The sequence below is a fragment of the Narcine bancroftii genome, chromosome 4 (genome assembly GCF_036971445.1).
Source record: "Narcine bancroftii isolate sNarBan1 chromosome 4, sNarBan1.hap1, whole genome shotgun sequence".
NCBI lineage: Eukaryota > Metazoa > Chordata > Chondrichthyes > Torpediniformes > Narcinidae > Narcine > Narcine bancroftii.
Window position 1 is genome coordinate 287,004,579 of NC_091472.1, and position 26,053 is coordinate 287,030,631.

General features: G+C 39.0%; 1 protein-coding gene and 1 long non-coding RNA gene across 2 annotated transcripts; one reads left to right on the forward strand and one right to left on the reverse strand.

Moving 5' to 3' along the window:
- The first annotated feature begins 255 nt into the window (after nucleotides 1-255).
- LOC138762064 (uncharacterized) lies at nucleotides 256-25,483 on the forward strand. The gene is made up of 4 exons (XR_011356737.1): nucleotides 256-3,231; nucleotides 16,670-16,737; nucleotides 20,434-20,578; nucleotides 24,625-25,483. It is a non-coding gene; the product is annotated as an uncharacterized lncRNA (long non-coding RNA).
- Nucleotides 3,329-22,857, reverse strand: LOC138762063 (coiled-coil domain-containing protein 89). The gene is made up of 7 exons (XM_069935301.1): nucleotides 22,729-22,857; nucleotides 19,689-20,161; nucleotides 15,249-15,379; nucleotides 13,731-13,867; nucleotides 8,792-8,868; nucleotides 6,342-6,441; nucleotides 3,329-3,504 (listed from the first exon to the last, which is right to left on the reverse strand). Exons 1-7 carry the CDS (start codon nucleotides 22,795-22,797, stop codon nucleotides 3,418-3,420), a joined length of 1,074 nt encoding a protein of 357 aa, XP_069791402.1. The 5' UTR covers nucleotides 22,798-22,857; the 3' UTR covers nucleotides 3,329-3,417.
- Nucleotides 25,484-26,053: the final 570 nt, after the last annotated feature.

Below are 26,053 nucleotides of genomic sequence, written 5' to 3' on the forward strand. Positions count from 1 at the left end.
GCCTTTCTGATTATGGGTCTGAGACCTTGCTGAGTGGATGAGTGAGTGGCTTGTAGTCTGTAGATGATGAAAACCCTTCTAATGTACTGGAAATATATTACCAGGTACAGGGCCAACAGCTCATGATTGAACACACTATATTTGAGTATCCAGAGATGCTTGATGAAAAAGGCCAGGGGGTGCCACTATTCATCGACCCACTGTTCAAGCACCACTCTGTCCAATGTGACTTGTAAGAGCTGGGGGGGGGGGGGGGGGAGAAGAAAGAGTCCATATGAGCCAAAGATGTGGCCTCTGCTAGTGCCACTTTAGTTGCCTGGAACACTTCAACGGTTTTGTGTGTCCACTGGAATGCCTTGTCGCAGAGTTTGAAATTGAATAGGGGTTGCATGAGGGTGCTGCTCCCAGGAGGAAACTGATAAAAGTTCACCCTCCCAAGCAATTCCTGTAGGCCTTTGATGGTGCTCAGCCTGGGGAAATCGCTGGATGGCTTCTACCTTATCCAGCAGCAGTGTGGCACCTTTGTAGGTGATATGGTGTCCAAGGAAATCAATTGTTTACAGGCCAAATTGGTACTTAGCCAGGTGTCCAAACATGTGCAACCTGTAGAAAAGGTGAGTCAGGTACTGTGTGTGTTTGGCAACGAGGATGTCATCCAGATAGACGACGATGAAATTGAGGTCGCTGCCAACCACGTCCTTAAGACACTGAAATGTCAGGACTGGGTTATTTAGTCCGAAAGGCATCCGGAGGAACTCAAAGGCTAAAAGGTGTAATAATGGTCGTTTTCAGGACGACCTTAGGATGCACTGGAATCTGATGGTACCCCTTGACAAAGGTCCACCTTTGGGAAAAAATCTGGCAACCCTGGAGCTGTGTAGCGAAGTCTTGGATGTGTGAGATGGGGTATCTATCTGGGACTGTGGTCATTGAGTCGTCCATAGTTGCCACATGGACACCAACTGCTGGAGTTCTCGTCCATGGGCAGCAGGGATGCCCAAGGGCTATTTGAATGGCAGATGATACCCAACTCCTCCAGGGTAGCAAACTTGATCTTGGCTTGGAGGCGTTTAGCCGATGGGAGGTGCTGTGCCCAAGCATTTACTGGTGGTCCGGTGGTTTTGATGTGCTTTTTGCCATGTGCTGGTTTAATGTCAATTTTACCTGTAAAATACTAGTTCTTAATTGCCATAAAGGCAATTACATATGGAAGCTTGAATGATGTGTTCCTGTACACTTTTTTAATATCTTGGAATGAGAGATTCCTATTTCCAGTATTTTAGATATAGAATACATTTTATCTGTCCTTACATACCCCAATTTTGATGTCAAACTTGCAAGGATCATGATGTTAGTGAACTAACTTCTACTTTGCACAGAGTACTATGGAGAGAACATTCTGATTAGTTGCATCAGTGCCTGGTATGGAGGCACCAACTCTCAGGACAAGAATAAACTTTAGAGGGTTGTAAACTCTTCCTGCGACATTACAAGCACTTGACTTCACTCCGTTGAGGATGTGTACATTAAGTGGTGTCTTAAAAACATCACCCTCTATCCTCAAAGCAGCATAGGAGGGAGAGAATGCAGCTTCAAAGTATATTTTCCCACAGCTGTTGACTGCCTCTGTTTTCAATTGTGGTTCTCAATAGCTAGGACTTCAGCTGTTTGGGCTATAGATTACTTTTAAAATACTTCAGAAACTACATATGATTGCTGTTCGTGAGTCGCGGAGCCTCTTGTGCTCTTGTCATCTGTTCCTTCGATCCTGAAATTTATGGGCCTTTTTCAGGTTTGCTATGAAAGTTTTCCCATGAGGTACAATGGAGCTTTCAATCTAAGAAACGTTAATATTTGCATCTACTTGGATCTTGCGGCCATACTTTATCACAGTTTGTCTGCAAGCTCTGGAAACTGCAGCTCCTATCAATTAAGAGTTGTCAGTTTGTCACGGCTTGTTGAAAAGACAGTTTGTGGGATCTCCTCTGCAATAAACTTCATGCAGGAGTGAAGCTAATGTTTAGAATTAACAGGAAGCATTCCAGAACCAAGGTTTCCCAAAAATGAGCAGTTAAGCTACAATATACAAACATTTGTTTTCACGTGTGTTTATGGAGCAAGCTCTGAGCCATCTACTCAGTATCCCCAGAAACATGTCTGATAATAATGGTTTTCAATGGAAAAAATGGACCATTCCCTTAATATGGGAGGAGTCTCTTGGTGAAGAGAAACATCAATGATGAAGTTCACCTTTTGTAAAACCAGCCTTTATGCTAGGATTCATAAATGAGGAAAATACCCTTTTCCTCATTTAATCAAAGATGATTGCCAGGCAGCATTATGTCTGTGGATGTTGCCTGGATCATCTAAATTTTCTCAAGACCAATGCTGAGGAGCCTCTGAAATATGATCATGTTGAATGCCAAGCTGAATTCAAATGATCAACCGCCTGGCATACAACAGTTGGGTTGGGAAGATCAAAGCTATAGCATCATCTGTGGACTGTTTTGGATGGTGGGCAAAGTGGAATGGGTCCAAAGTCGCTGGAGGGTGGAATTTGATGGGTTCCATTACAAAGCATTTCCCCAAAGAGGTTGGTACCCACTGGGTGCCACCAACTTTTGATTGTTTGGCATTTTAGTGTAATCAATATTAAAACTTGAGAAATTTTCTCTCATAGGTATTCATTTTTGGCCATAATTAGATGTGATGTTTATCATGTTAAGATTTCTTTGCATTTTACTATTCTATATTAATGGTTTAAGGAAAACCTTGAGAAAAACTAAGATCATAAGTCATTTGCCCTGTTGTTCAATCATGATTCGTTTTCCCACAGTCCCACTGCCTGGCCTTCTCCCCATAACCTTTGATGGCCTGGCTAATCTCTGCTTTAAACCTACCCAATGACCTGGCCTCCACAACTGACCGCAGCAACAAATTTCACAGATTTACTACCCTCTGATTGAAGCAATTCCTCTGAATCTCAAGTTTGAAACAGACGCTCTTCAATCCTGAAGTTGTGCCCTCTTGTCTTAGACTCTCCAACCATGGAAGGCAATCTTTCTACATCTACTCCCTCCATGGCTTTCGATGAGATCCACCCTGATTCTCCAAAATCTCAATGAATACAGGCTAAGAGGCTATCGAACACTCCTCTTGTGATGACTCTTTCATTCCTGGAATCATCCTAGTGAACCTCCACTGAGCCCAAAACTACTCAATACAAGAAAGGTAAGGATAACAAATTCGACTTGCTGGAACTCTTCCCACTGCTTTGGCTAATGACCTATGTGTTTCAAAGAAAACAATACATTATTTCAAAAGTAAGTAATTTAAAAATATTTTTATTTGCCTCTGGATATGAAGAATATCATTTCTTGCAAATTAACAATGTTATATGCATAATGAAATATGGCATCACTCAGTAAGATGACGTAGTTTGGCATTCATTTGCTTTTCCTTTGTTAGTAAGTTAATGGTGTGCTTTTTGAATGCTTCAAATTCCTATTTAAAAAAAAATGAAAGAAAACAAATGAAAATATTTTTCAACGGACTACAGGCATTCACACAGAAAGGAAATTATGTATGGTTTATAGTTTGAAACGGGTAATGGAGGAATCCCATTTCAGTTACCAGTTCAGATTTTTAGCCTCACTCCAGACTTTCGCATTTGTTCATGTACGCAACAGGTTTTGTCGAATGGGAAGTGATGTGGCATTATCAACCATATAGCTAAAGTTTGTTTCTATAACAATTTATAAAACTACATTTAGGTTAAATATCTTAACCTGCATGTGCTCAGTTAATATCTCCCATAGTATGTCAAACTTCTCCCTAGTGTTTATGCTTTAAAGATGTTTAAAAATTACACATAATAGCATCTTTTGCAAAATCTGTTAATACTTAGTTCTGTTCTTTATGCATACAATATAATAGCTATATAGCAATGTTTGGTCCTGCCAAAGATTTTTTCTGCTTGTTTGCTAAAAATAAATAAAAATGACAAAGGAAGATTTTTTTAAATGTGATGCCACATTAGTGTTTATGGGAGTAGTTTCAATTAACATTTAAACTATCAATACCATAAAGAAGATCTTATAGATTGGATGATATTCCAGAAAAAATACAACATTTCAATTAATGGAAAGAGAACATTGGTAACGCTTGAGAAACACGAAAGTCTGCAGTTTCTGTGATTGTAGTTTTTTTAAAAAAAACAAATGCTGGAGGAACTCTGCAGGTCTTGCAGCATTTATAGAGGTAAAAATATATAACTGACATTTCAGGCCTGAAATGTTCTTCAAGGTGTGAGTAAAAAGCAGGCAGGCACCTGAATTAAAAGGCTGGGGAGATGGAAAGAAGTGTGTGGGGGGGCGGGGGGTGGGGGGGAAGAGAGGAAAGAGTAAAGACCAACAGATAAACGTTAACTGTAGATGGATTGGAAGACCAGAAAGGAAAGATGAGAATTGATAGGGGAGGGAGGTTTTTTGCCTCTGAAGGCAGGGGCAAGCAAAGGAAACAAAGCTAGAGGAAAAGAGACGGTAAGATGGGGAGGGTGCCCAGCTGGAAAATGAGGGGTTGTCCCTCCAATTTGCAGGTGGTCGCAGACTAGCAGTGCTTGAGACGACATGTCACCAAGGTAATGGGGTGGGGAATTGAAATGGGTGGCAATTGGGACGTCCCTGCTTTTGTGGCATACAGAGCTGAGGTACTCAACGAAGCAATCTCCCAGTCAGCATCTAATTTCCAATGTAGAGAAGACCACAAAGGATACAGTGGATGACCCCTGCAGATTCACAAATGAAGTGTGATTGAGATTAGTGTGGAGAGTTTGGAGGGCAAAGCATTCCAAAGGAGTGAAATGGGAATGGGTGAGGGGAGTGGTGAAGTCAAGACAGTTGATGTCTCCATGACATTTGGAAGAAATGTAAAGGTTCTAAAGCAGGCAGAAAACTGGAATGAGGTGTTCAGAAGGAAGAAGAAAATGAGAGAAGGGGTTTGTAGTGGGGGATGGAGTTGTAGTGGGAAGTGGAGAATCCTGGTTTTAGGAGATGGAGCTGATGGAAGAGGGTTCATCATGCCATTTGCAGAACTTGAGGTGTGGGCGAAGGGGGATGAAGGTGAGGCTTTTACTGTTCCGTCTCCAAGCAAAGGTCAGAGGGTGGTGAAGAACAGGAAGGGGTTGGAGGGGTGTCATTGATATGGATCGGGGGGGGAGGGTAGGAAGGATCAAAGGGAGGGAGGAGAGGGTTGGGGAAGTTAGGGGTAGGGCAAGAGGGGCCAGAGAGTGTTCAGGGGAGAGGCTTGGTCCTGTGGGCCGCCAGGGCCAAGGTGAGAGTTCGCTTTGGAAGCTTGGCTCTGAAGACTGCCAGAGCGAGGGTGAGAATTCACGATGGAGGCTGACTTGTGGGGGGTGGGGTGCGCACGCTGGGTGAATTTGCACTGGAGAGTCGGTGCTGTGGATCGTTGGGGCTGAGGTTGAGACCTGCGTTGGAGGATTTGTCCTGTAGGCCACTGAAGCCAATGGAATGAAGGCTCAGTCCTGTAGGTCACCAGGACTAAGGTGGAAACTCGTGCCGTAAGTCGCAAAGGCAGCAGTCTCCAGGCAGGCAAGCTTCCGATCTTTGATGGACACCAGGTGAATGCAGAATCGGCGGTTGATTGTATCAATATGGTGTAGGAGAGAGGGCAGGTCTTGGCAAGTGAGAGCGTGATAATCTGTTGGTACCAGAGCATCAAGCTGAAGGTAGTCTGTAGGATTTGGTGAGAGAAGCGAAGAGAGCAGGAGTCAATATAGTCCAGATACATGACATCCAGGCAGGGGCCAAACTGGGAGGTCTGAAACAAGCTGGAATCTGCGGCACCAGATGGCTGCAGAGACCAGTAGCCAAGTAGGACGTGTGGCTGTGGAAGTGAGTCTTGGTGAGTACATGGTTGTAGAACTTGCGAGCAGCAGGGAGTGCTGATGGGGAGCAGTGAGAGAGACTCTCTCAGAACTCCATTCGAAGAGAGGAGGAGAACCTCTTCAGGGTAAGCATCCCTTGAAAAGATTTTGAATTGGAGCAACTGAACAGTGAAACATGAAAGTGCAGATGCTTTGACTGTAGTAAAAACACACTCATCAGGTCTCATAGTGTCCATAAGAGGTAAAGATATATAACTGATGTTTCTTGATTCAACATTTGAATGAGTTTGCTGGGGAGAGGCTGTAGCTTCATCTCTGCTTAAAAATGGCCTTACTCTTATTGCTCTCTGTATTTATAAAACCAGTGAATAAAAAGTTTGAACGATGTCTAATGACAAAAGTATGCTGGACCATTGGTCAGATTGTAGCTACTTACTCTTTCCAAGTCAGCATAAATCTTCTGATATTTGTGATACTGTTGCTGTAAGTCCTTGACTTTTGTACTTTCGTTTACCTTTTCAGCTTCATAATGAAATCTGAAATACAAAACGCTTCGTGAATGGAAAAAAAAGAGGGCTGCTCAGCTACAACCTGAACTGAGCCTGAATTAACCAACCTATTCCTAGCTATTTTTTTGATATCTAGCCTAGTTTATGTCAGGCAGACTGGTTCTAATTTCAGTATCATCCAGCAAAATGAATTAATTTTCACAGTTTAGCTCTGTGCCTAGACCACTAATACAAGTCCTCAGAAATTCAACTTGCTCTTTTCGTTGTATTAATTGCCTTGAGCATCTTTCCTTTTCTGCCTCTGCAAAAACCTCACTGCACTGATTCATGGCAACAGCAATGGATTCCTTGGACTGGGCTTGCGACTGGATTTATTCATTTCACCTTGCCAGGTTGGGCACGTTGCCTGATTTTGCACGGACACTTATTTTTGGATTGGGAGCCGGTGGCTTGCTTTCATGAAGGGAAATGAAGGAAGGAGTACACAAGTTTAAACTTCCATCAGTTTAATAGTTTTAGAAGTCATTCTCTTGCAGGTAACTCCCCAGCCCAGGACATCTTGCTCATCAATGCACAAAAACTGGGTGCTCCACATGATGGACAATTCCACTTAAAACTGCAAAATGGGTGGAACCTTGAGCTTGAGTATCAGTCCTATCCTCATTCCCCTTTTCCAGGGTAGCAGTGCAGAAATAAAAGGTGCCCGTATGCCAGATCTGGGAAGGCAATGGCTGTCTTCCTGAACTGCTAGGTGTTTCTAATATGTTCTGCGTTTAATTTCCCATTTCCAGCATCTGCAGTTGTTTTTTCATTTTTATTCTTTCAGATCCTAGAATTCCCATTGCTTGATACTACTTCAGCTAGTCCTGCAGCTTCCAGTTGAATGCCTATTGCCCAGAGGCCTCAACACAACACAGCTCCCAACTCGGTTGTGTGTACTCCACCCTGACTAGACTGTCATCAGCAATGGCTTGACTTTTCAGCACCAATCCTTGACCCAATGAACCAATAGATTAGAGGTCCATAGTGGTAGGAAAGAGTTTGAAGAGGGGATCACCTGGAGTGTCTGTTCATCTTTTTTTAACAAAGAAGCAGCACTTCAGAATGGCATTGAACATCAGGAATTGGTTAATTTGTTTATAAAGTGCCAGCCTGATCAACCAAGACCAAGAATTTGTACAATTTTTCATGTGACCTGATCTGAACCAAAGACATGTCAAATGTCTAGGTTCTCATACGAATACACCCAATTCCATCAAATAGCCTATTAGCAATTAAATGAATCCTCATGAGGTTAAATAATCAATTTTATATATAAACAATTGTATCATGGATGAATCATTATGAATAATTGCACATCAATTTTATTTCAGTACATAACAATTTTATTCCTGAGTGTCACTATCTTGGAAAGGTTGGGACCTTCCCTGGACCCAACCTGCTAATGTCATCGTGAAGAAAGCACGTCAGCACTTCTAGTTCCTCAGTAATTTGCAAAGGTTCTGTCTTGGCAAACTTCTAAAGATGTGTAGTGGAAGGTGTGCTGACCCACTGCATCATGTCCTGATATGGGGGTACCAATGCTTTTTAGTGGAAAACCCTAAAAAAAGTAGTGGACACAGTCCAGTACATCACAGGTAAAACTCTCCCCACTATCAAGAAAATTTACATGGAATACTGCTGTTAGAGAGCAGCAGCAACTGTTCTCCTAATGCCATCAGGAAAGGGGTATAGGTACCACAGGACTCATACCATCAGATTCAGGACACTAAAACAACAAGCTCAATCAGAGACTCATTTAATATGTACTTGCACATAATTTATTACTGAATTTATTTTCTGTGTTTGCAGTCAGTTTGTTTACATTTCTCTCTTTTGTATACCTACCTTTATCTTGAGTATAGTTTACTCTATCGATACGTAGAAATCTGCCTGGCCCACAGGATAAAGAGTCTAATGTCCTATATATACTCGGACAATAAATTTGAACTTGAATTATTTCAGTTCCAAAGTTGGCACGTAGAGTTGGTGAAATATGAATGAATCAATAACAAGCTGTCTACAAAAAGAAAAGTAAAGAGTATGGTAAACAGAATCCTCTTCTATTTTCGTTGCTGTTTACCATACTCTTATTTTTCATTTTGTAGTCTGCGAGTCATGATCTTGAAATTTGGATGTTTCAGAATATTTGGCCTGGAGATCTTTTACTCTGTTCACATTACACCAATTAATTTAACTATGCACGTTTCTCCAGTTGCAATAAGTACGTGCAGAATTGCAGCACTAAGTAAGTGAGTGTGTAACATTCAAAAGTTTGGAAAATCTACTGTTAATCCTTGTTTATTCACATTTAATATACTGACTCATTTTGTTTTACCTGTCTTCTGCATCTTTCTTGGCTTTTTCTGTTAATTTTAATTTCTCTTCAAGTAGCTGTATCTCTTTTTGTTTATCCTATATTTAAAAAGTAATAAGTAGAAATGAAGCATTTACAAATTATAGAAATTCCCTAATGTATATATTGTATTCACTTGCATCTCCAGAATATCATTGAATAAGCATGTCATTATATCCAAAGCCAAGAAAGTGGTGAATCTTAGTTAAAAAATGTTGACATTCACAAATACAATAAAAGCTGCATTGAATGGTGCAGAAATAGTAGTCCCTTCTGATAAGATATATTCCACCTCTTTTTTGTTTCAAATTTCTTACAATTGCTGAGCTCTGTATAGTTCTAACATTATTGATCTTCTTCAGTAATTACCCTTATTTATTTCTTTGTGACAGTTTGACAGTGAAAACACAAAATTTAGCAGTTTTCACAATTGTAAATATAACTGGAATAAGATCATGGGTGTAGATGGGCAGATGTATGCAGATGAAATTTAATATGGAGAAATGTGAGATGATGCATTTTGGTAAAAAGAGGCAATATAGAATAAAGTAGACTGTTCTTAAAGTGCCTGCTTCGTGGTGAGCCGCCACAATATGTTAAAATTCAAAAGGATACCTTGCACTTCCATCATTTAGTTTCATCCAAGGTACTCCACATTTTAATCAAACAAATTATATTGTATTAATATAAAAAAAAAGGAAAATCTAAACCCACTATCAAGAAAAGGTGTTTGGCTGTCTGCTGAAGCTCTTTTGGGTGATTGCGCGAGATGGTTTTTAATCCATGAAATCATGAGTCAGCTGTCATAAACCTGGTGGGTTGTGGACGTGTTGGGAGTCATGAACGCACCAATGGCATCATGAAGAGAGCCTCTACTTCCTCAGGAGTTTGCGGAGGAGCTAGTGGAGTTGTTCAAGTGAACCGGTACGGACTTGAAGGGCCGACATGGCCTGTTCCCTTGCTGTAAACGGTTATATGGTTACAAGAACAGAATGTATAGGTGAACAAATCATTGAAAGTGGGTGGAAAAAACAGTTAATAAGGTGTCAAAAATTCTGGAAGTATAAAAACAGACTGAAGCTATTACAAAACACTGATCTGCCCTCAAATGGATATTGTGATCAGTTCTAGTTTCCTCATGGCAGGAACTGTGAAGGTATTTTGGAGGGTCAATAAAAGACTTCCAAGAATAATTCCTAAGAGACAAGGCTAGTTTAGAGAGACTTGGCTTTCTGAAGGCTAAGGGAAGATAAAGCATGTAAAATAAAAATGAATCTGAACGTAGTGATGAGGTCAAGAACTAGAAGTACAAAATAACTGGGAAGTGAATTAATAGTGACATGAAGAAGAAAAAATTGACACAAATGCACAGGTTGCAGATATGGTGTAGGCAGTTTTATTGTTGCCTTCAAGTGGGAAATATGGTGAAGAAACATTTTCAAGGCTATAGAAAAAAAGACTGCTGATGGAACAAGGGAGTAGCTCTAATAGAAATCCACCATGGGCACAATGCTATAGCCATTCCTTAATTCAATGGATGACTTACTCATTTGAATTCAAGGAAATTGAGAGAAAATTGATCGGACAAAAAAGATCTGAACGCAGAAGAGAAAATGGTTAAAAAAAATTGTGTGGAGAAAAGACCTACTAACCTTGAATATAAGGTGCCATACTGCTGTGAATGAGAAAATAAACTTTTAAAAATGTCTTTTTGAGTAGTTGATAGGAAAGTACCCAGAAACCAAAACTTGACTGCTTCACAAAGGGGGCCCATAAACTTTGAGCAGAGTCTTAAGGGGAGTTTTAAGCGTTAAAGGTTGAGAATGGCTGATTCTAGTCCATGACAAACTATAATTTATCATTTTCCCTAGTACTATTGACCCTTCTCACCCCTACCATTCTTGTGCATATCCAAATTTCTCTTAAATGTTGAAATTGAAATCACATCCTCCAATTCTACTGGCAGTTCATTCTCCACTCTCATCAGTCTCTAATGTTTCTGTGGTAAACCATTATGCCCCTTTGGCTGACTTTACCTGTGGTTCCTCCCACAGACTCCTGAATAAAGATGACTGTCCACAACCCCCTCCCCAGTTCAGGACAATTGACCTGCATGGATGTGCCTCTATTTTATGGCTAATAAAAGCCTATCAGTTTTACATAACTGATAGTCTTTCAGTTATTGATGGTGCATCAGTTCCCATGAAATACTTCACCTTTCACCCTTAACCCATGTTCTCTCGTTCATGTCTCACTCAACCTCAGTGAAAAAGGTTTCCTTACATTTACCTCTCATAATTTTGTATACCTCTATCAAATGTTGTTCCCCTATACTCCAGGGAATGAAATCGTAACCTATTCAAACTTTCCCCATAACTCAGCTCCTCAGGTCCTGGTAAATCTTTTCTGCAATCTCAATCTTATTGATAGCTTTCCTTTAGGTAGGTGACCAAAACTGCACACAATACTCCAAATTTTGGCCTCACAAGTGTCTTATATAACCAACATAACATTTCAACTCCTATACTCAATACTCCAATTTATGAAGCCCATTGTGCCAAACGCTCTCTTTACGACCGTATCTACCTGGGACATTACTTTCAAGGAAGTTTGCCATGCAAATTCTGCACAGGTTTGTCTTCCCCAAAGTGCAATACCCCACACTTTTCCTCATGAAATTCCACCTGCCATTTTGCTGGCCGTTTTTTCTTTCTTTTTAAAAAAAAATATTTTTATTAATTTGATAGAGAAATATTACATATATATTGCTTAGATATTCATTAATTATAGTTTATATATAATGCAATACAGAATACGAGCCATATATAAATTATACATTGTTTTATACAATTCTCAAAAAAGTAAAAGATCCTTATGAGAATCATATTCTAATACTGATAACATTGTGATTATTTAAATAGACCAATCTCTTCTAGCTGTAGAAAAAATAAACAAAAGAACAAAAAAAGGAAGAGAAAAAACCCATACTAATCTAGCCCCTCTGATCAGCAAATAAATTGTAAAGAATCGAGAATTGGGTCTCAGACATCGAAAAGAAAACCCACAGAGCACCTCTGCCTAAGTAATCGATTTATGAGTAGTCCATGAATGCGCCCCATATTTCAAATTTAACCTTGATCTCTTTAACATTTTATTTAATTTTCTCCAAACTCAAGGAAGACATAACATTCTGTGACCATTGCAAATGAGTTGGTACTATGTTATCTTTACATCTTATCAAAATTGCTGCCATCAATAAAGTAAAAGCTAATATTCTTTTTTGAACTGAAATCAAGGAAACCCCCTCTTCTAGAGAATAAACAAACAAAGCAATAAAAAGAAACAGTTGTGGCAGCGGCTAGGGGACAGGACCTAACTTTCAAAATGCCAGCCAACCATGGGTCCCAGGGGCCTGTGCTGAGATGACACTGGACCCCTCTAACTCCAGGACGAAGCCTACAGGCTGAGAAACACGTCAGAGCAACATGACTTCACTTGTGGTTTTGGAACGGCCAAATCGGAAGTGACTTAAAAGTGGTCTAAAAAAGAGATTAAAAGTTCTTTGCTGATTTCAATGCAAGTCAGTGTTTTCTTTTGCAGCTCTGACTTAAAAGGCGCCACAACGGTTCTAATTTAATCCTGAGAATCTGTGATAGAGTCTTAAAGAATTGTTCCCAATATTCTTGTAGATCTGGACATTCCCAAAATATATCAATCAGAAAGGGCCCAATTTTTTTAGTTCAGATCCTGCTACAAACATTAAAAGCCTTCCTTGCTATCCAACAAACCCCCAATCTTAGTGTCATGAGCAAATTTGCTGTTCCAATTTACCACTTTATCATCCAGATCACTGAGATATATAATAAATAACAATGGACCCAGCACCCATCTCTGAGGCACACCACCAATCACAGGTAATCATCTACTACCACTCTGATTCTCTGGCAAAGCCAAATTCTAATCTCATCCTGAATACTGAGCAACTGAACCTTCTTAACCAACCTCCCATGCAAAACCTTGTCAAAGGCTCAACTGAAGTTAATGTAGACAACATCATTGCCTTTCCTTCATCAACTTTCCTGGGAACCTGCTTGAAAAACTCTATCCATCCCTAAAAAGACCCTGTCTATCCAATATATTATACACATACATAGCTGGTAACTTAGAATACCATCCAATAACTTATGCACTTCTGATGTCAAACTCACTGTATAATTCTTAAAACCTTTCTGAAACAATGCAACAACATTAGCTATACTCAAGTCCTTCAGCTAAAGAAATTTTAAATATTCTGCTCACACCTCTACAATTTCTACACTAACTTCCCTCAAGGTCCGAAAAATTATCTTGTCAGGCCCTTGGAATTTGTCCACTTTTATTTGCCTCAAGACAGCAAACACTTCCTCCTCTCTAATGTGTACAAGGTCTGTGCTCTCGCGGTTTTTTTTTTTGGACTCACTTCTGTAGACTGTTTCCATCATTTATTTTATACAACTTGTACTACATCTGCTACATCCATCCCTCCAAAGTTAGAAATCTTCATTTTCCAATTTCTCACCATTCAAATCAACTTCTCACTTTCTCCATCCTATTTATTGAAGTATCATTGCTTTTTTCATTCCACAATGGATTGGTTTTTTTTTCCTCCTCAGTTATGAGCAGTTACACGAGGTGAAAAGAAATCAAGGCTTTTACATAAATGTGCTGTGGCCCCCAGGGGGATCATAAGGTCCCTGTTGATAATGGCTGGACTAGATGTCCAAAGGGCCTGTTTATGTGGTGTAAAGTTCTATGGTTGTTAATGATGTGGAAAAATTCGTATCATTATGTATTTCATTTTTGTTTTTTCTTTTTGTTTCATAAACAAATTGGCTCTTATCTGTTAATATAGTTACTTTTTTCTTAAAATGAATCTTTTAACCTGTATAATTTTCCCTCTCTCCATGGAAATTTTAAGAAGTTCTTCCTTTTCTCGTGTTAGCAGAATCATTTTGTTCTGGAAATCTGTTTCTTTGCTATTTCTCATTTTTTCAGCTTCTTTCTGTTTCAGTTCCATAACTAAACAAAGGATCAAGACATGGGATTTAGAAAGGAATAAATGTCTACATTTTCAACTGAATGTATAGTTACCAAGTATAAATCCACTGCTTTTGCTAATAAAGTGTCAACCAAATATATTTTACAAATATAAAGATAATAGTCTGCTTTGATATTAGCCGAAAAATTTAAATTGCCCAAATTTGCCGGTAGATTTTGATCAACTTTTTAGATTGTTATCCAATTATAATTTTTTCTGGAACTATTACAAGTCTCTAAAATTAAGTAATTAATAACTACAGGTGCCTAACCTTTTATCTGGGATTCGCAACACCGGAAACCTCCAAAAACTAGTACTTTTTTACGGTCAGTGACATCTGCTCATCAATAGGCTTTTTACACTGCCACTACATAACAGGAATTTCTCAGAAAATTCCCATAATGCTGGCTGTGTAAAATGTTCAAGGCAGTAATTAAAAACTAATTTCCATCTAGAATTTTTCCTGTGGCAGCCCTAGACATTTTTGCTGTCTGCAACAATACACAAATGAATATGCTCAATCACCTTGATCCTAACCCCCGCCATCTGCTGCAAGCTTTGTCCATCAGTCTGTTCCCCCCCCCCCCCTTTCCCCCAGGCATACATGGGGACCCCCGGCCGATCGTCTCTTTCCTCCCCCCAATCTTACTAGAGTGGTTCCAGCAATGTGGGGAATTATGGGTAAGGAAGACCAGCCATTGATCCCGCATTGAGACAGCTGCTGCCTGCTTCTCTCCCACTGGGTGCTTGGGGCCGAGAGTCACCTTTCCACTAAAGGTAAGCGAGAGCTCCCACGAGGGTGGAAGAGGATCGGGGACGGGAACAGGGGTCTGAGCCAGTCTTATTTTGAAGTTTTACTTTAAAATTAAAAAAAACATGCTAGTGATATTATGGTCTTTACTTATCTAAATTCATTTGTGTAATTTTGCATGATTTTGAAACATTGCTTTTTTATAAAGCAGGGGTTGGCAAATTGGTCTATATTGACCCCTGGGGGTCGATGGGACTATCCAAGGGGTTGATAAATGTCTAGGCTATAAATAAAGCTATTATTGATAATATTTATTTATTTATTTTACATGCTTGGGGGTCAATGAGAGATCAAGAATTCCATGAAGAGGTCGATGGTTTATAAAATTTGCCGACCCCTGGCTTAAAGGGACTGCCATTCTAAAATGATTCCAAACAATGTCAGGTGTCAAGTCCAGAATGATCCTGGATTAAAGATTAGGCACCTGTGTATGACAAAAACATTGTTTTTCCATTTACTGAGATTTAATTAATTTTCAGAAATATTCTATTGGTCTTCAATATGTTAAATTTATGGTGACATAAGAAGTGAGGATTTATTTGGATACATACCATTATGTCTATCTTCTGATTCTTTAAGCTTCACTTTCAGAGAGTGCAATTCATCCAGATAAAACTTTTCTGTGTTTTCTTGCTTTTTTAAAGACTCATTCTCTGTTTTTTGTAAACATTGTGTTAGTTGCCTGAAATAAAGGTATAAACAAATCTTAAAGTTAAAGCATTGGCCTTCAGAACATTAAGCCAAAGAAAAATTGATAGTTACATTTTAAAGTTATTTTGAAATGTCAGGAGAATGGTTTGTTGTCAAAAATCTATTTGATTTGCTACTATCCCCGAGGATTAAATAGGTATTCCTTAATTGGTCTGTCCTATATGTGACAATGTGGTAGTGGAAAAAAACACAACACAGTGTATACATGTAAATAAATAAATATCTGTAAACAGATTAAAAAATAGAAACAAACTGACTGTGCAATACAGAGATAATTTTCAAAAATCAAACTCTGAGTTTGTTGTTGAGGAGTCTGATGATGGAGGGGTAGCAGCTGTTCCTGAACCTGGTGGTGCGAGTCTTGTGGCATCTAGATCTCTTTCCTGTTGGCTACAGCAAGAACAGAGCATATGCTGGGTGGTGTGGATCTTTGATGATTACTGCTGCTCTCAGATGGCAGCGTTCCCTGTAAATGTTTTCGACACTGGGGAGGGTTTTGCCTGTGTTATCCTGGGCTCTGTCCACTACCTTTTGGAGGGCTTTACTGGAGGGCTTTACTGGTATCTCCACACCAGACCGTGATGCAGCCAGTCAGTATACTTTCCACCATATATCTGTAGAAATTGACCAGGGTTTCTGGTGTCATACCAAACCTCTGGAAACTCCTGAGGAAGTAGAGGCGCTGACCCTTTAGGATATCCTGCATGAGAACTCCTAAGTCCCTTTGCACCTCTGAATTTTCTCCCCATCTAAATAGTAAATCTGTCCATTTATTTCTTCTAACCAAGTGCATGACTGTACATTTTCCAACACTGTATTTCATCTGCCACCTCTTGGCCCATTCTCCTCATACATCCAAGTTTCTCTGCAGCCTTTCAGTACACTCAGTACCACCTATTTTGGTGTCATATGCAAATTTAGATACAAAGCCATATATCCCATAATCCAAACCATTGATATACAACGCAAAAAGAAGTGGCCCCAACACCGACCCCTGCAGAACACCACTGGTGTCACTAACCAACTCTGTTTGCTGCCGACGGACCAATGCTCTAGCCATCTAGTATCCTTCCTATAATTCCATGGGCTCTCATCTTGTTTAGGAGCCTTGTGTGTGGCACTTTGTCTTTTGAAAGTCCAAATACACAACATCCACTGCACCTCCCCTGTCTATTCTACTTGTGATCTCTTCAAAAAATTGCATGATTTTTCCTTTATGGAAGCCATACTGACTTAGGCTTGTCTTTTCCTACACCTCCAGGTATTCCATCATTTCATTCTTGACAATCGACTCCAACATTTGCCCAACCACCGACATCAGGCTAATAGGTATGTAATTTGCTTTTTGCTGCCTCAATCCCTTAAACATTTGGAAACGTACACTAATGGTCAAGACAGGTGTGACATTTGCGATCCTCCAGGCCACTGGAAACATGCCAGACTCCATTGATTCCTGGAAGATTATTACCAGTGCCTCTGCAATCTCTGCAGCTACCTCTTTCAGAGCTCAGGAGACTTATCTACCCTAAGACTATTTCGCTTCCCCAGTACGTTCTCTCTCTTGATCTTCTCTTTTTAAAATATTTTTAATGATATTTATTCAATCGAGAAAATGAACAATACAATTTTGATATGTGCTACAGAACTGCTAATAAGTTATAATAATGATCATTTGTAGAAATTCAGAAATACAATAGCACAAATATAATGATACAATAAAGCCTAACAAAAAAGAAAATGAATGAAAGATAAATTCTACCCCCCCACCCCCTGAGCAAGGTTGAAGGTTAACATTTTTTTAAAAATCAAGTGGCACCAGGCCAAAATTCCAAATCAACATTAACGCTTAAGGTTATGACAGTAGTCCATAAACGAGCCCCATGTCGTTTGGAATTTGATATTTGAATCAATAACAGCCTATCTAGTTTTTTCCAGCTCTCTCTTGTTCTTGACTACACTCGTTTCTCTTCCAAGAGAGCCATGAGAGACTGGTATGCTACTAATCATTTCCAAAGTGAAGACTGATCCATAACATTCATTCAGTTTCTCTGCCATTCTTTGTCTCCCATTACAATTTCTCCAACGTAAATTTCTGTGGGTTCTAATGTCTACTTTGATCACTCTTTTACTCTTTATATTTTTTTTAAAAAAAGCTCTTTGATAAAACTTACTAACTTCCTTTCATAAATCATCTTTTCCTTCCTAATCACCTTCTTAGTTGTCTTCTCCAAGTTTTTAAAAGTTTCCCAGTCCTCTATCTTCCCACTAATTTTTGCTTTCTTGTTTGCCCTCTCTTTTGCATTTACTTTGGCTTTAACTTCCCTTATCAATCACAATTGTCTTATTTTTCCATTCACAATTTTTTTTTGGTATGTGTGTCCTGCACTTTCCTCATTTCTCACATAAACTCTAGCCATTGCTGATCTGCTGTCTACACCATTAGTGTACTTTTCCAATAGACTTTGGCCAGTTCCTTTCTCATGTGACAGTAATTTCCTTTACTCCACTGAAATACAGACATATCGGAATCTAGCATCTCCTTTTCAAATTTTAAAGTGAACTCAACCATATTGTGATCACTGCCTCCTAAGGGTTCCTTTATCTTAAGATCTCTAATCATCTGTGGTTCATTCCAATCCAGAACAGCTGATCCCCTGGTAGGCTCATCAATAAGCTACTCCAAAAAGCTATCCTTTAAGCATTCCACAAGCTCTCTCTACTGAGGTCCTGTACCAACCTAACTTTCCCAATGTACTTTCATGTTAAAATCCCCTTAATTATTGTAACACTGTCTGTCGGACATGCTTTATCTATTTTCAGTTTTATTTTGTGATACTGAACAATCTGTTAAAGTTGGCATGTTCTCCCTGTGATAGTCTGACTTTTTCCTGGATTCTTCAGTTTCCTTATACTATCCCAAAGACATACTAGTTTGGTCGGTCACTGTAAGTTCCCCTCTTGTGTAGGTGAAGTGGCAGAATCTAAGAGGGGCAAATCAAATGGGATTAATATATTATTAATGTAGAAGAATGCTTGAAGGATGGCATCGACTGTCTGGGGTGAAGGCAGCAAATTTAGATAAGAACCAATCACACTTAACTTGGTCAAATCTCCTGATTAATGTCTGGGATTTGAAAAACGATTGAAAGAGCGGTTTCTTTCTCCACAGGTGCTATCTGATTTGTTGAAAATTAATTTTTGTTTCCATTTTAGATTTGCTTTACCTTCAGATTTTTGCTTTGAGACAAACATTATATACAGTATATTGTATTTAAAGAACTATGCATTTCTGTTGACATTCCCAACTCCTCCTAGGTATGTCCTAGCTACTGTTGGACAGACTAATCAAAGGAGATGGAAGATTCCCATGCAGCTAAGAGTTTAGAACATTGGCTACAGACTCCAAGCAATCTCCTAGCATCAGATCAAACCCATATTAGGAAGCCTTCTACTGAGGCCTGTCTCAATTATATAATCAATGCTATATGATATTGACCACTGTATGGAATATTGGACATAGAATGTTGTCCAGATGATGGACTTCATTGATCAATAACACCATTTTGATTGAGACATTTATCTCTAAAAGACCTGGCTTCCAAACTTGACTGATACGTGTGATGGGTAAACCAAATGAAGAAGGAAAACCCATTTACATCATCTTTGTTTATCTATCTGAGGCAGATATATCTGTCTATGATCATCATAATTGGAGTACTTGTGACGATGAAATTCTGTACTCATTTGTTTAATAGGATAGATTCAGAAAAGATCAGCAAACTTAAAAAAAAAGCCATTCATGAAACCTGTGGCTACTGCTAATAAGAACAAAAGTAGCAGGAACACGAGAACACTGCTACCACCAAATCAGAACCATTCTAACTTGAAAATAGTCTTCATCAATACTGAGCCAAAGCTTGGAATCTCCTATCTAACCACATTGTGATGTATTTTAACTAAATAAACTATAGAGGTTCATGAAGATAGTTCAGTTAACATTTCAAAGACTATTGCTGATAACCAATGAATGTTGATTTTTACAATGATATCCACATGTGGTGAACAAACAATAAAATGAGAACTGGCCAAAATATTAGGTTCCTAGATGCAACAATAATAAGTATATCCAGTATGTTCATTCACTCCCAACTGTTATCAGTAATTATTAAAGATAAATCACAATTCCAAGTTGGGATTAAGGTGATGGTTAGAGATTCTGTGATACACACTTTCACTCTAAAACTATTATATTAAACATTGTTGTTATTAATATTGCTTACTTTATTTCTTGTTCTGAAATGTTGCATTGTTTCAAATATTCTGCCAATTCATTGGACAGTTTCAATATTTGGTCATCCTTCTCCTGCAGGGCTTTACAAAAAAGATTTTCATTTTCTCTTTGAAGCTTCTTATTTTCCTCACTAAGCACTGAATTCTGTCTCTTGTATTCATCCTTAAATTTGATAATTTCTTGGTGATTTAATGCCAGATCCATGAATCTCTCTTCTAGCTGAGCTGACAACTTCTGCTTGCCCTCTAATTGTTGCTTGAAGTTCTCACATTGGTTCTCCAGCTCAGTGTTAATTGTTTCCAAAGTTTGACAACGCCGAATGTACTCATCAGACCGCTGTTTTAGTATACAGATAAGCACTGACTGTTCATCTATTCTTGATCGTAACAAGGCATTTTCTGTTTTATCTTCTTGGGACAATCCACGTAACTTATCTAATGTAATCGGCAAAACATTTATTTCCTAAATAATACAAAAAAGTTCTGCATGAGCATAACACAGAGATAATAATTTCTTCTCAATTGTGTCAAAAGACATACTTAGAGTTAACGAGGAAAGAGCAACTAATGCAGACAATCAATTTAAAGATTTATCTTTTTAGATAAAAATACACATTCCTGCTTCAATCTTTACAGTATATCTCCACTAATCTTGGCTTCCTTGGTGGGTAATATATTTTAAGGAAATGTGTATGCCTTTATGTTCATTGAATGACACTTAAATTAGTTTAACAGTTTGCTCCACAGAAAACAATCCAGAGCAAAGACTCGTATCAACTGAGAAACTTAATCCAAATATGCTGAACTTCCCTGAGTTTGTTCATCTTTAGTGTGATCGGCAGGGTTGCATGACATCCCGAGGCTCCTCTGTCATGGAAAGGTGAGAACGATGGGTGGGAGAAGGAAATTTGGAAAAAAGATACAATTATATTATGTTTCAAGATATTGTGACATTCTTCATGGGGATAATGCATTTTCTGAAATGACTGATTCTCCTTATGGCTGGTGTTTGAGGTTTGGGTGTCAGTATTAATAGATTAATTAAGATTTGTAGACCAGATTCACTTATTAGTATGAGTTCACTTACACAATGATTGGATTTAGCTCTCAGAGTTAACACAATAACCTGACTTTTGTTTTCTGTGATAAAACACTGACTTGGTTTCATGAATCTGCTATGATCAGTAGTATGAATGAACTGAATGAAGTTTTGCGTTGGTGTAGTTGTCAGTCTGAGGGCACTGATTTAGTCAGTTTTCTGTGTAAAAATAAATATTTGGATATATTGGTCAGTGTAAATACAGTGACTTAGGTTTGCTTACAGTGATTTAATTATCAGTGTGACCTGGTTTGAGATCTGGGTTTGACGATCGCCTTGAAGATGCTAATTCATTTTAATGATCATAAAGAACACATTGACTCAATTATGATCCAAGTTTGGTTATCACAGTGAACACACTTACTTGGGTATTGCCCCATGTCTTGTGATCAATAATCTGGCTATGACCTGAATTTTACAATCATTCTGGATGATATGTTTGAGGTTAATTGGCACCGTGAACACAGTGACTTAAATTACTGCCATATTAGTGAACCTATTGAAAATGTTGTCTCACGTTTACTGAATGTACTGTGGATGCTGCCTTGGGTTAGTCCCTATGTGTATTAGTCATTATGAACACATCGATCCAGATTTGGCTGATCTGGCTTTGTTATTGTAAACACAATCAGGTTGAAGGCATGATGCCAGGTTAAGAGATCAGTGTAAGCAGACTGTTTCACTTTCGGATGCTAAGAGAATTATCATTCTGGGCATATGGCTTGAGCTGTGAGCAGCCATCAGACTGAACACTGTTACGAGCCCAGAAGACTCCAAAACCCAGCAGCAACAGATATTCACCAAGACAAATGGTTACTTAAACAAAAGTTACTTTTAATTATCTTTAAACATGAAAACAGATTCACACTTTAACTCATCACTATTGACTTAACTAACCTAACTTCTAATTCTAAGCACACGTGTATGTAATGTGTGTGTAAGTTTCAGAAAAGTTCTTTGGTTCACAGTCCAATTTCACTTCTCAATTCTGATATTGTGCACAGAATTGAACATTTATAAAGTTCACTAAGCTTTGGAAAATGGTAACTGCTTAGGAAGGTTCTTGTCAGTTTTCAGAGAGAGATTTGTTGTTCCAGGACATCCACAACTGATTTACTTCCATCAGCCACTTCAGTGTCTTGCTGACGAAACTTTCCCCCTCAGGGTTCTCCAGATGATAACCTCTTTCTTTCAGGTCATCACAGAGTTCCTTTTTGTTTCTCTTATTCCAAGTGAAACATTAGACAGCCAGTCCTCTTGCATGAACCACAAGGGCTTTGACCAGGCTGAACCAAGAACTCACAACCTGTCTTCCAAATGGGGTTTTCCGCAAGCTTGCCAGCTTGTCCTGCTCCAGTTGCTGGCTGTGACACCGTAGAAGTGATCTCTCTCTCTCTCTCAGAGAAAGCCCGTTTGACTCTCTCTGCTGCAAAACTCTTAGAACAGCTTCAGGCAATCTGCGGCTCCCACAAGCTCTTTTATCTGTTGACCTTTTTGCCAACAGCGATCCATTAGTGAAGTCTCTTGGCCACTCTCCAAGGCTCTTGCAAAGGCTGTGGAGCCGATAGGTCTCGCATTAGCAGAGCTCCAGTACTTCAGATAGGATCTGTTTTAAAGTGTTTGTGACCTTTCCCAATTTATCTCCCCAAAACATATCTGTCACAACACACTGTCGAGGTTTAGCTACCGTTGTGAGTGCACAGCTTCACCAATGCACTGTTTCAGGTTGAGCCACTATTTTGTCTCGAATTCACGGTGTGGGGTAGGAGTCGTATCCTTAGGGATCACCGTTTGCACACTGCTCCAACTTTGATCGTTCTGCCATCATCGAGGTCACACGGTCCCGGGTTAAGTTGCTATTGTGAGGACAATAATATCTCGGGGGGCTTCGATCACCCTCTCGGATTTGTTAAACCCCCCCCACTACCGACCTGCTCGCCCTCCTGCTTCATTTGATTGAAGTCCCGGGGATTGCGCTCCGGTTCCCTTTGCGACGCCATGGTCCGCGGGCGCGACTGTTGCCACGAGTAACAGAACCCCGCGCCATACGGCGGCCTGCAGGGCGCCGATTCAAAACGCGTTGCAGCGACCTCACTGACCTACGGCGGCCGGAGCGCCGCACCTGGCTGTCGGCTTCTCCCCCCGAGACCGGCCGAAAACGCGCTCTGTCAAATTCAAATGAGGTCATCACAGTCGAGAGCTTGTGGGAATGTCATTGGACTAAAAGTGGTGGGGGAATGAAAGTTGCATTATCTCAGCAAGATTTACTGTTACATGGTCTTTACCGAACTTATAATTGTTAAAACTGGCTTTGAGGGGCTGAGACCCAGGGAAGTCCCTCAAACAACAGAGAGGGAGAAGCTCCAAGGTGCACAGTGGGGTTAATAGAATCGAATATAACAATGTGCAGTGATGGGAATGAATGGTTAAGGGTGGAGCAGACTAAAGTCTTCCTTTTGAAAATGTTTTTGTGAATTAAAAAAAAGTCCATTTCTACAAAAAAAATTGCTTGCGCAAATATTGTACTTTGTCCATGCTTATTCTACATTTATGCTTCATGCTGATACGTTACTAATATTTGGTATTTTTTGAGAAGCTTCAATTTTTAATCATTCAAAGCTACATTTTTGAGGAGTTTGGTGGAAGCATTTTGCTTGAACGACATCTTTTAATGGGAGTGTGAGACGTTCACAAAATATGCTCGAGACAAAAGTTGAGAACAAAGAACATTTATTTACATTTACAACATTGCAAGGTTGGGTACTCTCCCCCTACCTTGGGAAAGTACACCGAGGGCGGGAAGCTTCTTTGTTTTTGTACATTTTTCAATTTACCTCCCCTTACATTTTTCTTACATTTATCCTTCTTGGATTGGTTTGGCACTTTTCCCTATTCGCCTGACTCTTGACTGACTCTGACTTTCTCCTATCCCGTACTCACACCTCCTTTCCCCACCCCCTATTAAACAAGCTCTTTGTGTGGGTATGTGCATATTTCTTAAATTCCTCTGTTATCTTGTTTACTCTGTTCTGCTGTTTTTCATGTGCCATTTTACACAAAGAACATTTTAGCTTTTTTCTTGCTTTTTCTTTCTACCTTCTATAACTGTTTCAGAACTCTTAACATTAAAATAATAACTGTTTCTAAACTCCTGAAATTAAAATAATAACTGTTTCTAAACTCCTACAGGAGGAAGAAATAAATGTTATTTTAAAATGCCATTGTTTTAAGCATCTCTGCTCTTAGGCCCAACTCGTGATAGAAATCTTATCCAATGTTTATGAAACTTGCATTTTCCGATAGTTCATTTGTTTAGTGACCTCTTTTACATCATTAAATTTCTTAAATCTAATTTATAGAAATTCAGCTGCTATTTATCAGATTGTGCATCAAATTCTTATCATCACACGTGAATAGAGTGCAGATCGAAAGTTATTATATAAATCTTTGATGTGTTTGTAATTGAACTAAGTCCTTCACTTTGATGCATCTTTTCTGTTGTCCTATGCACTTTTTTACCCCCATATTCTCCAGTTTAGCAACATGTAAGGAAATACAAAGCAACATATTGTCATAATTTTCCAGGGCTAACATGAGCATGCTGCACGTTCTTTCTGTGCAACTGCCATCCAGTTCCATTGAACATTTGTGGGGAGATTTAATGCTACGTGTATATGTAACAGGGAAAGGTTGTGAAAATTACATCAAAAGAGGAGCAGAGAGAACAGAACAGATACATATTGTGACTTTGAAGGCATTAAGGTTAACCTTCAAAATTCCTTTTGTCATGTACATTAATACACAAAATTTGTCAATTTTTGTCCCAGTCATATGCTGAAGAGAAAACTTAAGGGGACAAGCCCCAAAACAAGCAGGAGCTGAAGATGGCTGCAATGGAAGCCTGGCAGATCCTCTCCAGAGAAGATGCTCAGCACCTGGTGATGTCTTGGAAACACAGACTTTAAGCAGTCATTGCCTGCAAAAGGATCTTCCAACAAAGCACTAAACATGACTACTTTAATAGGTATACCATTGCTATATCCCAAATGTTATGGTGCCCTAAAATGAGGGGACTATAGATAAAAAGTGCTGTAATTTCTACATGGTCAAACTAAAATCTATATAAATAATATTGAATAAAATCTGGAATGTGCACTTTAATCACATGTGAATTTTTTGATTACAAATACAAAACTGTGGAGCACAGAGGCAAATAAGGAAAAAAAAATCTGTCCCAATCATTATGGAGGGCACTGTGTATGAGTTGACCTAAATTATATGTAGCTTGTTTCCCTAAATCAATAACTCACATTTTATCTCCTCAAATGGTTCATATATTGCTTTTGTTTTATTTTCTTTTAATTGTACCCAAGAATTAATTGCATATTTGATGAGGAGTTTTCATCAGCCCATTAAACTTGCCCTCAGTGAATTTAGGATAACCTTTGTCACTGGAGACAATCACAATGACAATCCACCAGCGTCTCATGAGGTAAAGTGCAGAATTAGTGCAAGTAAGAAAATTTGTGCCACATTTGCTGTTATTTTGACTTCATTGTGATGTAAAAAACCTTCTGTAAATGTAGCTCAAAATTCCCTTGCATTTCTGCATTTTGATAGGATTTAATGGGAAAAGAGATTCTTATACATGCGCAATAAAAATTAAATGATCCAAATGGTATAAAAGCTTTTGTTTTATTCTCCTGTTGTGAGTGATTGTTTTGGGGCTTGTACTCTATTATGCACAGAAGTTGAGTTTCCCTGAGTAATTGTTTCCTCTCTGACACCCCATCCCCATCATCCGAGCAGAGAAGCCAGAGGGCACTCTGAAATTGGGTTTAAAAGACATTAATAAGCAATACAAAACTCTGGGCTTTATCAGGGAATGTGTAAATACAGAAAATTTATAATGAGTTTTTATAAATAACTGCTTTGGGCTCCATTGGAATATTGTGTTCAATTCTGATCACAATAGAGGAAAGATGGGAAGGCATTAGAGACAAAAAAAAAATCTGAGACCATGGATTGCATTTGCAGTGATGGATTGAAGAACATGGGCTGTTTTCTTTTGATAAGGGAAGATTTGATAAAAGTATATAAAGTGATGTGGGGGCTGGATAGAAAAGGCAGAGAGACAGGATTTCCTTTGGTAGAGAAGTTGATAACTAGAGATTACAAATATAAAATGAAGTGGAAATAAATTAATGGTGACATGAGTAAAAGCATTTTCATACAGCATGTGTTTGGAATCTGGAA

What these genes read in the sequence shown, in the direction of transcription:
- LOC138762063 (XM_069935301.1), bottom strand. Translation starts at nt 22,797, where the DNA reads ATGGCGTCGCAAAGGGAACCGGAGCGCAATCCCCGGGACTTCAATCAA. An exon ending in AGAGAGGGAAAATTATACAG is followed by an intron (nt 8,869 to 13,730) that starts GTTAAAAGATTC and finishes TTTTAAATATAG; the next exon opens with GATAAACAAAAAGAGATACA. An exon ending in AAGAAAGATGCAGAAGACAG is followed by an intron (nt 6,442 to 8,791) that starts GTAAAACAAAAT and finishes TTTGTATTTCAG; the next exon opens with ATTTCATTATGAAGCTGAAA.